A 15,362-nucleotide genomic window follows, 5' to 3' on the forward strand; every position below is an offset into this window, starting at 1 on the left:
AATCACAAAAATTTATATATAGCCAAGCAGAACAGTAAAATAAATGTTATAAATTATTTTCACCATTACATGCTACTAGATTTTCTGCAAAGAGTTGTTGAGGCTAAGCAAATGGTCTAATTAATGTGTCTCTTACCTGTTATAGCCTTGGTTTGGAGAAGTTAAATTATCTGGTGTAGTCCTATTAACATTGGGCTTCACTTTATTTACTTGCTTTGTTGAATTCACCAAAGCAGTTGGGGTATTTCTGTGGTTTCTAAGCACTGAAAATTAGAAAACAAAAAATAAACAAAATGTACTGGAATATTAAATGCAGCATTACCCTCCATTAATAGCACTTTTGTCACAAAGAGGCATGTAAGTTAGTGAACATTAATTGTTAGCTACATGTTTTACTCCCTCTCCCTCTTGATTGTTATGCAAGTAAATTCCAAATATGAATTCAGCAACTAACACTTACTCAAGTACTCACTTGTAGAATGGCTTGCCATGAAAATATAATCGTAATCTGGTTTCAACTGTAGTTTATTGTCTGTCAGACATTTACTTCTGTGGATACAGTACTAAAGAAGTCTAAGTACTTCATTCCATTTGGGGGTTGCAGTGAGATGCACTAGAATACAGTGGAGAATGATTTTCCAACTGGCACTGTTACTGTGAAAATCACTATTTTCACGGCTTCTCTCAAACTGGAATGGATTTCTGACAAAAATTTATCTATAGAATAAATAACTCAGGAACTTTTAATATAATTTCCTAAAGGTGAATAGTTACTTCAAAATACTATCCTTACACTTGTCTATGAGTAGCAATACAACACATGAATTTCTCTTCCCTGAAATGAATGATTACTCCTTTGGATAAATTTGATGATGCTATTTAATTAAGACACTCTACAATATCAATTTTCTTGTTTCAGTTATTACTTATATTGACACATATGGTACATATCCTCTCATACAGTACTGGATGAACTTTGTGACTTTCTTTAACTGCTTTCAGTAAGGTCATTCAGGAAAAACCAGAAACAAATTTAATTACAAATGTCATTTGGTCTTTATTGTGTAGATACTTCTTGTTTTGTTTACCAACAACAGTTATGTAATAAGCAAAGAGGACATCATTTGAACTTTTTTCAAATAAAAACATGGGACAAATCAAATATGGAAGAAAAATCAATTATTCAGGTTTGTGGAATACCCTTTGTAACTTATTGCATTGAAGGTAAACTGTTATTACTTTGTTTATCCTATTTCTTAAACAAAAAGTAAACTAGTCATATGCAGACATATGTTCCATAAAAATTATAACCTCTCTAACTGACTGTTTTAACTTGTATCATTAAATGTCTTCAATAAATCACAGTCCCAAGAGATGATACTTCATAATTTCGAAATTTGTTATGAAGTCAGTACATGTATACGGTCCCATCACATTAATGTGATCATCACCTCTGTTCAGCATCAACGTGCAATAACCAGTCACAGATGATAGGTGGTAGCACTAACAGTGGAGGATATATAAAATGTGTTGGAGCTCATGGTCAGCAGTGCAGTCATTGTTGTAATGCAGAAACAGAGCGATTTATCTGATGTCCAATATGGAATGATCAATGGCTTTTGGGCCAAGGGCGGAAACATTTTTGAAAGAGCTAAATTTGTAAACTGTTTGTGAGGCACTGTAGTTAAAGTAAACCATGCATAGTAAAATGGCACCATCCAAAACTAGCGCAGAGGCAACTGGCAACTATGGTGCATCATGGCCCATAGAGGACAAGGGTGAATGACGGCTGTTGACTGAATCAGTCTTTCTTCTCATCCAATCTGGTAAGTCTCCTCTGACTTTGGGTGACTTCAGAACTCTACCACTTTTCCCAAACCTCATCTGTCCTTTCCCTTCATCCCTCTTCCTCCCCCTTCAACCCTTCTGCCAGAAGAAGAGCCACTGACTCTGAAATCTATGAAACTGTAATACCTTTTATTTGTGTGTTCTGTTGTCACTAAGTGAGTATATTTTTTGTATATGCAGTTACTTGATTATTTTAATTGATATATTAGACTACGTGCAGTTTGTTTTTACTTGGTACAATGGCATACACCAGCAGGACAATGCAACAACCTACACAGCTCACAGTGTACATGCATATTTCCAAGCTTGAGGATTAGTTATTGAGAATCTGTGGGACCACCTTGATTGGACTGTATGCACCTTGGATTCTCAATAACAAAACCTAGCACAGCTGGCAATGGTATTGAAGTGAGAATGACTTCACATTTCTGTTGGCACCTTTGAGAAACTCACTGACTCCCTTCCTGAAGTCTCATAGCTGTCTGCACAATAGAAGTTGGTTAGTCAGGCTTTTGACAGGTGGTTGCATTAACCTGATTTGACAGTGCATAAGAAGCTATGTATCTGAACTTCTGAAATCCAGACCCTGGTGGCTAGGCATGCCATGTGATAAACAACTCTGGAAATCATTATCTGCTAAATGAGACTCAGAAACTGGTTTAAGTAGAGAGACAATCAGGAGCAGAACTAGTGTTCCTGCAGCACATCTTATGAGAGGCTTACTTCCAGCTGTGTAGAAAATCATGATGGGTTATCTAAGTATTACATATATGACTGAGAATGTTTTACATTGGAAGTATTATCGACGCCACATGAATTTTTACTTTAATAAAGTGTGATAATTTTTCTTACTGGTGTAGGGGATATGGAACAAGTTGTACATTCACTTCATTCTGAACATGTTCAGTGAATGGTTGAGTCTTTTGAATCTCCTTAGAGCAATTTACATACTACACAAATTCTGCAACGCCCCTTAACAAAAATAATCCTCTGTTATGACTGCTGTCTTAGACTGTCATTTAAGATGTTCCAAAGCTGCTCATAACATCTAAGTACAAATGGATTTTGACAAATTCTTGCCATTTTATTTATATCCCTTTTTCATTGTGAAGGCTCTGAACCAAATCTACTGGAGAATATGTTTAAATCAATATTATCAACCATTTTCTGTTGTACACTGCATAGGTGTTGTTCTTGTTGTGGTCTTCAGTCCTGAGACTGGTTTGATGCAGCTCTCCATGCTACTCTATCCTGTGCAAGCTTCTTCATCTCCCAGTACCTACTGCAACCTACATCCTTCTGAATCTGCTTAGTGTATTCATCTCTTGGTCTCCCTCTACGATTTTTACCCTCCACGCTGCCCTCCAATACTAAATTGGTGATCCCTTGATGCCTCAGAACATGTCCTACCAACCGATCCCTTCTTCCGGTCAAGTTGTGCCACAAACTTCTCTTCTCCCCAATCCTATTCAATACTTCCTCATTAGTTATGTGACCTACCCATCTAATCTTCAGCATTCTTCTGTAGCACCGCATTTCGAAAGCTTCTATTCTCTTCTTGTCCAAACTATTTATCGTCCATGTTTCACTTCCATACATAGCTACACTCCATACAAATACTTTCAGAAACGACTTCCTGACATTTAAATATATACTCGATGTTAACAAATTTCTCTTCCTCAGAAACGCTTTCCTTGTCATTGCCAGTCTACATTTTATATCCTCTCTACTTCGACCATCATCAGTTATTTTGCTCCCCAAATAGCAAAACTCCTTTACTACTTTAAGTGTCTCATTTCCTAATCTAATTCCCTCAGCATCACCCGACTTAATTCGACAACATTCCATTATCCTCGTTTTGCTTTTGTTGATGTTCATCTTACATCCTCCTTTCAAGAGACTGTCCATTCCATTCAACTGCCCTTCCAAGTCCTTTGCTGTCTCTGACAGAATTACAATGTATTGCATAGGTAGAACATTGTTAATGATTACTTGCACTTCAGCCCACACGCAGTTCCTGTGCTTGATGACAACAGAGATTATGAAATAAATGGTTAACAAGAAGCAAAATCCAGTGTATTGTAAAAGTCATCAAAAACATGTACAATTAGTCCAGGGAACAATCTGAATTGAAAAACGTAAACAAAGGTGAGGTCAATCACTCTACTGTTCATGGTATGAGAACTGCCGAAAAAGTTCAGGACCACAGTATTTATGGACTCTTTGTCATGCCAATGGACAGGCCCACATAATATGCCCAGTGCCAACACACCATTCAAAGGAGTATGCTGTGGCAGTGATATGGAATCTGAGTATCTCTGACCTCTCTTCTACACCAACACTAAGTCTGAGAGGGTAATCTCAATCACTGTCGCACACTAAACCCCTCCCCCTTTAATCAGGATGTAGGGCTGGGAATGACCCAACCTGTGTTGACATTTTGAGAAAGGGGAAAGAGAGGTGGTGGAATCCCCACCAAGGGTTCCTGCAGTATTTCCTCCTCACAAGTGGCCGTGTCAAATGTGAGCACAACCTGTGGAATTGCTGGCTTGTCAGTTACTGGGGTGCTGCTTGCACCTATGTGCAGGAGAGCTGGAGTGGGAATGGGAGGGATAGTGGTCCAGCCTCAAGGACCAGTCGGGAATCCTCAACCTCCACCAAATGTTTGGAGATGGGGTATCTTGATGTAGGCGAGAGTTGCAAGTGGCATAACACACCGAATAGGTTCCATCTCCATAGATGCCCATCATCGGCCGTTGTCAACACCTGTTGTCACTTGCAACAAGGGTGGCAGTTGTAGCATTGGCAGACAGGCTGTTTGCCAGGCTATTCCTGGGACTGGTTGTGTGAGGCATGCCCGGTCAGCAGCTGAAGGGGACTGTGGATGGAGAGGAGGAGGGGAGGAGATGGCCAAAAGAGCGAGCGAATATGTGAGAACCCATGTGGTAAGAAGGCTAGTGCGTGAGGGGTGGGCCTGCTAGTTTGAGTACAGAAAGTTGATGTTGATGCAGGCTCTGCAACCATGCAAAATTTTGGCCAGATTGAGTCCATTTACTGGGATGGACCCGTAGATTGTGAGGAAGCTTGTGATTGCTTTCCCAGAGTTGACTGTCAACATTATCTTGTACATCTGCATTTTGAACGTTCTGAACATACTCTCAGCTTCCAAACTGGATGCTGGATGGAAAGGGGCAGTAGTCAGATATTCAGTATAACTGTCATTACAAAAATCCTGAAACTTAGGTAACATGAATTGCAGATCCATTGTCAGACACCAGATGGAAGGTGTCCCATTATTGCAAATATGATGGAGACGAAACAGATCATAGGGGCTGTGGTGTTGGTCAACACTGGGCCAGTACACATAACACCACACTACTGCCTTTATTCTGCACATTCCCCAATGTGCAGTGTGTAGAAACTTCTGTATGCAGGGGCAGAGTGAGGGCAGAATTACAACTAGTCATTCTGATTTGCCTATCAGTTGGGCTATGCTAGTGTCATAATGAAAAATGTCATGTGCCATGCTGAGTCTGCACCCTTTGGCAGGGTGCTCCAGTCAACCTCACCCTACAGCAATCAACATCATTCACAGCAGCAAGTCATGAGCTATTTCTGCTGATACTTCAAATTTGCATGCCATAACCGGGAATTCACCAAGGGTGTGTCACTGATTGGTGTCTAAGACAAAACACAATGCTTTGTACCAGGTTAACACTACATCTGGACCACAAGGCAAAGTGGGAAAGTGTGTTCAAGTTTGAGTGCTGTGTGATGGGTCTATAACAGATCTTGTAATTATAGTTACTAGGGAATAACAGCCACTGTTGCAGCTGCTGCACTGTCTTCTCATCAAGTTCCAAGAGGGACCTAATATCAAAATAAGGGGCTTGTGATTAGTGATCAGGTGAATCATAGTACCATTGAGATACATGTGAAACTTCTTGACATTGTACATGATAGGCTACACCAATTTCTGAATTTGTGAATAATTTCAATGATTCGAATTTAATGTTATAGATGCAAAGACAATTGGTTGTTCTGTGCCATTGTAATATTTATGGGACAGCACTGCATAAATGCCATAATCAGAGTCATCAATGATCAGCATTACACTTTTGCTGGACTGAATGTTGCTAAACAAGGGAACAACCTCAGGCACCTTTTAAGTTGCAAGGAAGCTATCTGGCACACCTGTGTCCACATGAACTTAATTCCTTTTTTATGCAACTGATTAAGTCAGAAACAAATATGGGACACACTGGAAATCAATTTCAGATAATAATTAACTATGCTCAGGAATGACTGTAGTCTCTGAGGAGCTGGTAAGTTACAGATTGTGTCCACTTGTTCTTGTGTGCATGTGAGCCTTTCTTTATTTAATATACACTGTCTGACAAGGGAAGAACTCAGGGATATAAGTGAAGTACTCAAAAAGCATGGTTGGACATCAATTCTAGCTTTGTACATGTACACAGGGCCTCTGAGAGCCAGGGCTGGAACTGGGGGGAAGATTTGCGATTCGACCCCATCTCCAAATATGGCAACACAAATTTTGTTGTTATGTTAAAGAAGGTTTGACATGATTTAAACATAGCACAATTCAGAGGAATATTTGAGGTACACAAAAAATTATAATTGAGATAGAATAAAGAACGAATGTAATTTCTCATTAAATACTAAACATATCTTCACAAATGCAGTTGGTTCATGCACTGTGTTCCAAAAAAACACGTCAAGATTTGATTTTTCAGGGGATCTTATTTTGGGTTATATTGATAAGGTGGAGCAGTGCATGGCTTGTATTCCTGCCATCATGTATTTTACAACCTGTTTTTAATGTACTTCCATCTCACTACGTCAATTTAAATTACTACTGTCACTGAGTTGCTGCTTGCCTCACCGTGAGCAGCGTTAGCAGATCATATCGATACATCCCCTCTCCTAAAATCTTTGCTTGACCTCTATTAATTCTTGCTCATTGTCTGTTGTAAGTTAGTTAGTCGTAGTGCAGGTTGCGAGTTCGGGTCGGCCAGTCAGTTGGAATGCTTCTGGACCACAGTCCGGACCTGCCAGTCGGGAGTCGCACTGCGGCACTAGTGCAGTCAGGTTGGAGCAGCAGTGAGGTATGCGTTGACATGGCTCACCTGACCATTGCCACCATGCATCACTTGAGCCGGGCCATGGTCTTGGTGGATCGTTTTGGCTCGCCGATTGTTCATGAGTCAGCTGTGTGTGTGTGTGTGTGTGTGTGTGTGTGTGTGTGTGTTTGTGTGTGTTTGTACTACGAGCTTCGTGGTTCACCAACCTAGGATGTCAATGTTGAGTAGTGTTTTCAACTACCCAAGCCATGTCAATTCTTGTTGTGGTGGTTCGTTTCGGTGGTTTGCTGTTGGCGAGGTTTTCCTGTGAGCAATACCGAGTGTTTCTACTGCTGAAATTTAGCCGCTATGTGGTGCAATTAACTATTTTGCTTGACTACAATTCAAGTGCACCAGTGGAATTTTCTGCCTAGTGGCCATTAGTGTTCCAGTTACCTGCCCTGGCCACTAACGTAATTTTAGGCAGCGTCCTTTCCTCACCTTTTGTTGCTGTCCAACATGATGTGTAATTTTGACAGCTAATACATCTCCATTGTGGATTATCACGTCGGTAACCTTTCCTGTTTGAGTTCTCATGTACTGATTGATGGGAAGCAAATCATTGTGTCGGTCAGTCCGTGGCTGTCTCCTAGTTGGGTTCCAATGGATAAAGTGTAGTTGGGCTCACCACCTGTCTCACCTAAGTGAACGAGGGCAGACAGACCTCCCTGGACGCTCCTGAGTGCCACCAGTATTTAATTATCTGTTTTCAGCTACTTAAAATTTAAGGCTTATGGTTATTTTTTTCTGGCTGTAAAATTTATTAAATTACAATAAATTACAATTAGAAGGTGGAACTGACCACAACCTATTTGGCCCCTTTCCACAATCCTAATTACCTGTTCTGTCCAGCGAGTTTAGTGGGCGTATCGGGCATCAACTGCTTTGGATAGCCCTTGGCCTAGTGACCATTTGTATACTCATCAGAAGAACTGGTATACTGCAGCTATCTTCAGTACAGGATCAAAATTTAAATACTACACACTTACTCCAACCCAGGCAAGTTGAGAAAATTTTTTGCATTAGGTATGGTCTAGAGAGGACTTCAGATGGTTTACAAGAGCACAACTTGTTTGTGTGTAGTTCCTGAGAAAGCTCGGAAAACCATGATTTTTTGGGTACAAAAAGTACAATTTGTGGTGATGGCCACTTTTGCAGATTCAATTAATGGCAGACTGTCAAAAGTTTTGCCGTATATTCCTAAGATATTGTTAGGTAACATTTAAACTTTTATCAGTATCATTATCCATTACTAAGAACCAGTGGTTCAAAGTTGTTGTATGAATGCAGTAAAATAAGCATGTAATAACCATTCTGACAAGTAAACGTAGTTTCAAATGACATTGTGGGCACACGGCAAGGGAGCATTGAAAGGTTCTGAGGTCATCAAATTATGTTTATAGTCATAAAATTATTTAATTCGATAGATAAAAAAAATCTACTCACCATGTGGCCACAGAACACACACATAAAAGACTGTTGTGATGGGCAATCTTTCGGAGGCAGAAGGGTTGAAGGGGGCTATATGTTTATAATCAGCATTTTTTCACTGGTAAAATTTTATGATGCACTGTCTCTGTATAATGGGCAAGTCACATCTATACAAACATGCCCAAAATGGTATTGCAGTAGCAAAAAATAGGCTATAAAGGGTCTTAATATTCCTTATAAGAAAATGACAGCCAAAAATTATGTAAAATTGGGAAGATGGGAAATTAATTAAAATATTTCTAACAGCATTTTTACTCTTTTATGATACAAATCATAAGCTGGGAATTTTCAATGAACTGCAGCGGATGAGTAGAGTCTTGAGAAAAAGTATAAAACAAACAATTGTTTGTTAACTTTATATTATACATACTTATTTGTTGTTTATATGTATCAAAATATACAAGTGTGTCAAAGTGTATAAATTAACTGTCAAAACTTTACTGATCTATAGGATTTGCAGCAGGCAAAGCAGGTGAACCAATGGAAAAATGCCGCCATCAGAGCACAAGAAGATGAATATATTCCTCTTGAAAAGATTTACAGAAAACTGGGGAAACAGCTGCCTCAGGCTTCATTCCATGCACATCACCAAAAATTTTGGCATGCATATATACTCATGCTTTGTTTGTGCTGAAAGAGAGTAGCAGAGAGACAGTGATAGTGGAGGGAGTGAAAGAGAGAGGGGACAGTGATGGTGGAAGAGAGAAACTGTCAGTGAAAGACAAACAGAGATGAATGAAGAAGTGGGCTCCAAAGAAAGAGGAGGTGTTGATGATCTTTCCTTTGTGGGGCACCACAGTCAAGTAGAATTTTCTGAAACAAATTTCTATCATTTGATTGTTAGTTTTTAATTGTTTTATGCAATGATTTCAGTTTTATAGCCATTATAAAGTGCATGTCAAAATTTTAAAATATGTCTGACCTGTGTGTGACATGTTGTTGTTTTAAAAACATATTTCTGGTCTTATGACCAGTTGGATATTTCACTGTGCACAACATCAGTCATATTACATATCTTCAATATGGACTCATATCCTGCAATACAATAACTCATCTTATAAGAGCAGAAATATGTTTACAAATATAGACTGGGTACAATAATTTAGAATATTGTGTGTTAAAATGTGGGAATATGTTCATATGAAAAAATTTTTGGTGAGGAAAGTGGAATGAAGATTGAGGCAGCATGTTATCTACTTTTGTGTCGGTCTTTTAAAGAGGAACATATTTGCCTATTATGTGCTTCAACAGAAGCATTATTCCACTGGTTCATACTATGATACTATACATTGCATGAGATGTTGCCAACAGAATTCGAGTGAATTAACAGTTGCTCATGGTGTAATAGGTTGAATCAGAGCATACAGTAGCATACACATGTGTATCATCAAGCCGCTATTTACTTATTCAGTATTACAGTACATGTCAACATTTGAGTTCATAATTTTCTGTATCACTAATACAGTGTTTGCTAATTTTTGTTTTCTGTACAAAAGCTAGTGCTCATCATTCTGATTTTACACGCTTTTGCTCCATCAGTTTTCTTACCATGAAAAAAAAAGGAGCTACTGAAGTTAATTGGTTACTATCTGTCACAGTATATCTTCTGTGAAATTTGTTTACTTAGTTTCAGGTATTAAAATATGAGTGCTATTCAGAAAGTAGGGAACGTTTTGCCATTAAAAAAAAAAAACTAACTACAAGAAATACATTTTATTATATATACCTGAAAGAATGACTGACATACTACTTTTCCACAGTCACCAAACACATTGAGGCACTTATCATAGCATTGGAAAAGCTTTGAAAGACCTTTGTCATAAAATTCTGCCACCTGAGACTTCAGCCAGTGAGTCACGCCTGCCTGGAGTTCTGCGTTGTCATCAAAGCACTGCACTGCAAGCCAGTTCCTCATCTTGGGAAACAAGTGGTGCAAGATCAGGGCTGTAGAGCAGATGAGGGAAAATTTCCAATTTGAATGAATTAAGGAGTTCTCTAGTGTGGTTTTCTGTGTGAGGTTGGGCATTCTCGTGCAAAAACAAAATTTTGGATGTCAGCTTCCCTTGGCATTTGTTTTGAACTGCTCTTCTAATGCTGTCAAAAGTTTGTCAGTACCGGGCAGAATTTATGGTTGCTCCATGTTTGAGAAAATCAATAAGAAGCACACCTTTCCTATCACAAAACACTGTTGCCATCAACTTCCTTGCTGAGAAGGTTTGCAAACATTTCCTTCACTTTTGGGAGTATGTTGTGTGCCCCCACTCCATGGACTGTAATTTTGTCTTGCAATTGATGTGTTTCACCCAAGTCTCATCAATGGTTACGATTTGATCCAGTAATGAATCACCATGTTTGTGGTAGGCCTCCAGAAATGTCAACGTTGCCCCCATTTGCTGTTGTTTATGGTGCTCTGTAAGCATTTTGGGCACCCATCGTGCACAAAATTTGTGGTAACACAGCTTTCTAGCGACAAAATCAAACAACAAAGTCCATGAAACATGTGGAAAAGAAAGCAAAAGCTCCATTATTGTGAAGTGATGGTTTTCACGAACCATTTCATCAACTTTAGCGACAAGATTGACAGTCACAGTGTTTGGCGTCCACTCTTCTCTTCATCATCAACGTTGGTTCAGCCACTTTTAAACTGAATGCACCAGTTCCAGACAGAACATTCACTCATTACTTTGTTTCCATACACTTCTCACAGTTCACGGTAAATTTCCTTAAGTTTTGCTATCAAAAACCGTATCACAAACTGCATCTCATAACTGGCAGAATTTTCGATTGCAGCACACATTTCAAATTTGAAAGAAAAAAAAAAAAAAAAAAAAAAAAACTGACGCACAGAGACGTTCCTACTGTCACGGATGGATGACAACTGAGCTGCAGAGCATGCACATACCAAAATATACGCGATTGGCATGTGTCTTCAGATGGAAATGTTCCCTACTTTCTGAATAGCCCTCATAAATAACATTATTTTTCAATGAAACTGGGAAAGACAGGCTGATAACTGATGATGAATGTTAAAGTGCGCCCTTATTGCCTTCTAGTTACAAATTGTACGAAGTTGAGTAGAAACTATGTCCACTCTCAAACCCCAGAAGTTTGAGTTTTTGTGATGTTTGAAGTTTGCTGACTCACTATTGTGATCACCAGTTTCAGTTAGGCTAATATTTAATCAATGTGTTTAACAACATAAGAAAACATATACAGAATAGGCTACTTGTTTGCAAGGCTTAGCACACAATTGTGGTTTTTCCTATCAATAGTGTGGTGCATTGTATGCAGAATCATTAATCCTTTAAGTTTAATATATGTCTGTTCCCTTACTGTGAAGGTAGTGCAAAGGCTTTGAAGTCATCTCATCCAACCCTGAATGACATGCTAAAAAATTGCCAAAGCTCATAATGTAACAGCATCAGTGCAAGCTATATTTTGTGATACTTCTGGTGTCAACTTTCTTAATAGTCATTATGTTCTACAGTCAACTGATGACAACTAACAATAGTTCCATAGAAAGGAAGCAGTAGCACACCTGCCTGATGTGCCCTTGTAAAGATCATGCTTTGCAGTGAATTACTTCCAGCACATTTATTACATTCCAGTGTAAATTCACAACTACACATTACTGGACACTGCTTTATGAAAAAACATGTTTAATTTAATGCCCTCCGTTATTTCAGAAAACTAGTAACAGCTATTATGATAGACCTTGTATAATGTTTTTGACATCAAAATTATTTGGAATGTAGTAAAACAAAAAGAGTCATAAACCATGTCTTTGGTTTCTCACTGTGGCTTTGAAAGAACAAATATTCCAGTCACACGAATCATGAATGAGTGTGCAACGGTTAAATATATCAAGAAAGAATACTAGTGCTCTGACACTTTAATGGAGTAGGAGACTGAATATATAGACACACACACGCACACGGTGGTTCCTTGATGGTGACCAGGGCAAATATCTCATGAAATAAGCGTCAAATGAAAAAACTACAAAAGAACAAAACTTGTCTAGCTTGAAGGGGGAAACCAGATGGCACTATGGCTGGCCCACTAGATGGCGCTGCCAAAGGTCAAACGGATATCAACTGCGTTTTTTTTTTTTTTTTTTAAATAGGAACCCCCATTTTTAATTGCATATTCATGTAGTAAGTAAAGAAATATGAATGATTTAGTTGGACCACTTTTTACGCTTTGTGATAGATGGTGCTGTAATAGTCACAAACATATGACTCACAATTTTGGACAAACAGTTGTTAACAGGTAGGTTTTTTAAATTAAAATATAGAATATAAGTACGTTTGAACATTTTCTTTTGATTGTTCCAATGTGATACATGTACCTTTGTGAACTTATCTTTTCTGAGAACCCATGCTGTTACAGCGTGATTACCTGTAAATACCACATTAATGCAATAAATGCTCAAAATGATATCCGTCAACCTCAATGCATTTGGCAATACGTGTAACAAAATTCCTCTCAACAGCGAGTAGTTTGACTTCCAGAATTTTTGCACATGCACTGACAACGCGCTGACGCATGTTGTCAGGCATTGTCAGTGGATCACGATAGCAAATATGCCTCAACTTTCCCCACAGAAAGAAATCCGGGGACGTCAGATCCGGTGAATGTGCAGGCCATGGTATGGTGCTTCAACGACCAATCCACCTGTCATGAAATATGCTTTCAATACCACTTCAACTGCACGCGAGCTATGTGTCGGACATCCTTCATGTTGGAAGTACACTGCCATTCTGTCATGCAGTGAAACATCTTGTAGTAACATTGGTAGAACATTACGCAGGAAATCAGCATACATTGCACCATTTAGATTGCCATCCATAAAATTGGGGCCAATTATCCTTCCTCCCATAATGCCGCACCATACAATAATCTGCCAAGGTCACTGATGTTCCACTTGTCACAGCCATTGTGGATTTTCCATTGCCCAATAGTGTATATTATGCTGGATTATGTTATCGCTGTTGGTGAATGACACTTCGTCAATAAACAGAATGCGTGCATTCATCGGCCAGTAATTTCTCTTGTGCCCAGTGGCAGAGCTGTGCACAATGTTCAAAGTCATTGCCATGCAATTCCTGGTGCATAGAAATATGGTACGAGTGCAATCGATGTTGATGTAGCATTCTCAACACTGATGTTTTTGAGATTCCCAATTCTTGTGCAAATTGTCTGCTACTTATGTGCGGATTAGCCGCAACAGCAGCTAAAACACCTACTTGGGCATTATAATTTGTTGCAGGTCATGGTTGACTTTTCACACGTGGCTGAACGCTTCCTGTTTCCTTAAATAACATAAGTATCTGGCGAATGGTCTGGACACTTGGAAGATGTCTGCCAGGATACCAAGCAGCATACATAGCACATGCCTGTTGGGCATTTTGATCACAATAGCCATACATGAACACAATATTGACCTTTTACACAATTGGTAAACAGTCCATTTTAACACGGGTAATGCATCATGAAGCAAATACCATCTGCACTGGTGGAATGTTGCATGATAACACATACTATACGTTTGCGACTATTACAGCGCCCTCTATCACAAAGCGAAAAAAATGATCCAACTAAAACATTCATATTTCTTTACGTACTACACGAATACGTAATAAAAAATGGGGGTTCCTATTTAAAAAAAAAAAACGCACTTGATATCCATTTGACCTATGGCAGCGCCATCTATCGGGCCAACCATAGCGCCATCTGGTTTCCTCCTTTAAGCTAGATGAGTTTCGATCTTTGTAGATTTTTCATGTGATGCTTATTTCATGAGATATTTGGCCCGATCACCATCAATGGGCCACCCTGTATATAAAAGTCAACTGGTGCCAACAACTTCATCTAAACAGGTGCTACGATTAAACACCTGAATCATCTGACATAAGACAGAACCGCTTGTATCACAGAATGTGTTTCAGTTGAAAAATTTAACTTACTGAGAGTTTCAATAGCAATGGTAAGTTTATCCAAGTGAGCTGTGATTGATATTGAAATGTCAATCTGAGCATTCCAATGGGTATCAGACATGGAGTATAAAGATCTTCCAACACCTTGTTTCAGAGTTTCCTACCGTTATGAACTTTTACTGTTACTGTTACTGAGCAGGCTGTGAAAAAGGCCAATCTCATAGAATAAAGTATCTGCTTCTTGGCAACTCTCAGCTACTTATACTCCATATAACAAGGCTCTGATGAGCACATGGAGAGATTTTACAAGAGGATTTCACTGAAGAACATGTGTCTTAGCTCCTTTATATTACCCTTTAACATTACTTCTGCTATCATAACCTTGTCTGCAGAATACCTGTCTGAATTGAGTGTTTCACAAGTATTGATCAAATTAAATGTGCAATAATAATTCTCATTTTCTAACTGCCCTCTACAAATTCCAAAAACTGTTCATCTATTTTGTTTATATCAATTTATTTATTGAAGTAAATATAATGCAGGGTGAATGTTGTTTGTTCAATATTATTTGAATCAGAAGCTGAGCAATAATACCTGAATAATGCTTCTCATTTTCTTTCTCTTCCAAGATGGTACGCCTGTCATGATGGGCACAACGAGAAATAAATTCATTCTGAATATCATATGACCAATAATGCACATGTAAAGACTTTTCAGATTCTTGTCGGTCTCTGACCTTGCTAATGTGTTTTGTAATAACTGGATCACAGTGACTCAAGAGTTCAAATATTCTGAGGAAACTTCCATTATTTGGATCTGCAATTTTCTGAGCTGAATCTCTGAATGCCAAGCCTCTTTGACCAAGGCATAATATCGCATCAAGTAACATGAGAGCTCCAATGTAAGTTGGCTTTCTCAAGGAGGTTAAAATCCTCCTTGGCTATTC

General features: G+C 38.8%; 1 protein-coding gene across 1 annotated transcript in view; it reads right to left on the reverse strand.

Annotated features, from left to right (window-relative positions):
• The window catches only part of LOC124783678 (calcium-activated potassium channel slowpoke), an 867,461-nt gene that overhangs the window by 271,011 nt on the left and 581,088 nt on the right, over positions 1 to 15,362 (reverse strand). The window contains exon 16 of the mRNA XM_047254040.1: positions 137 to 263. Coding sequence (XP_047109996.1) covers positions 137 to 263 — 127 coding nt within the window. The remainder of the gene's footprint in view (positions 1 to 136; positions 264 to 15,362) is intronic.

The sequence above is a fragment of the Schistocerca piceifrons genome, chromosome 1 (genome assembly GCF_021461385.2).
Source record: "Schistocerca piceifrons isolate TAMUIC-IGC-003096 chromosome 1, iqSchPice1.1, whole genome shotgun sequence".
NCBI lineage: Eukaryota > Metazoa > Arthropoda > Insecta > Orthoptera > Acrididae > Schistocerca > Schistocerca piceifrons.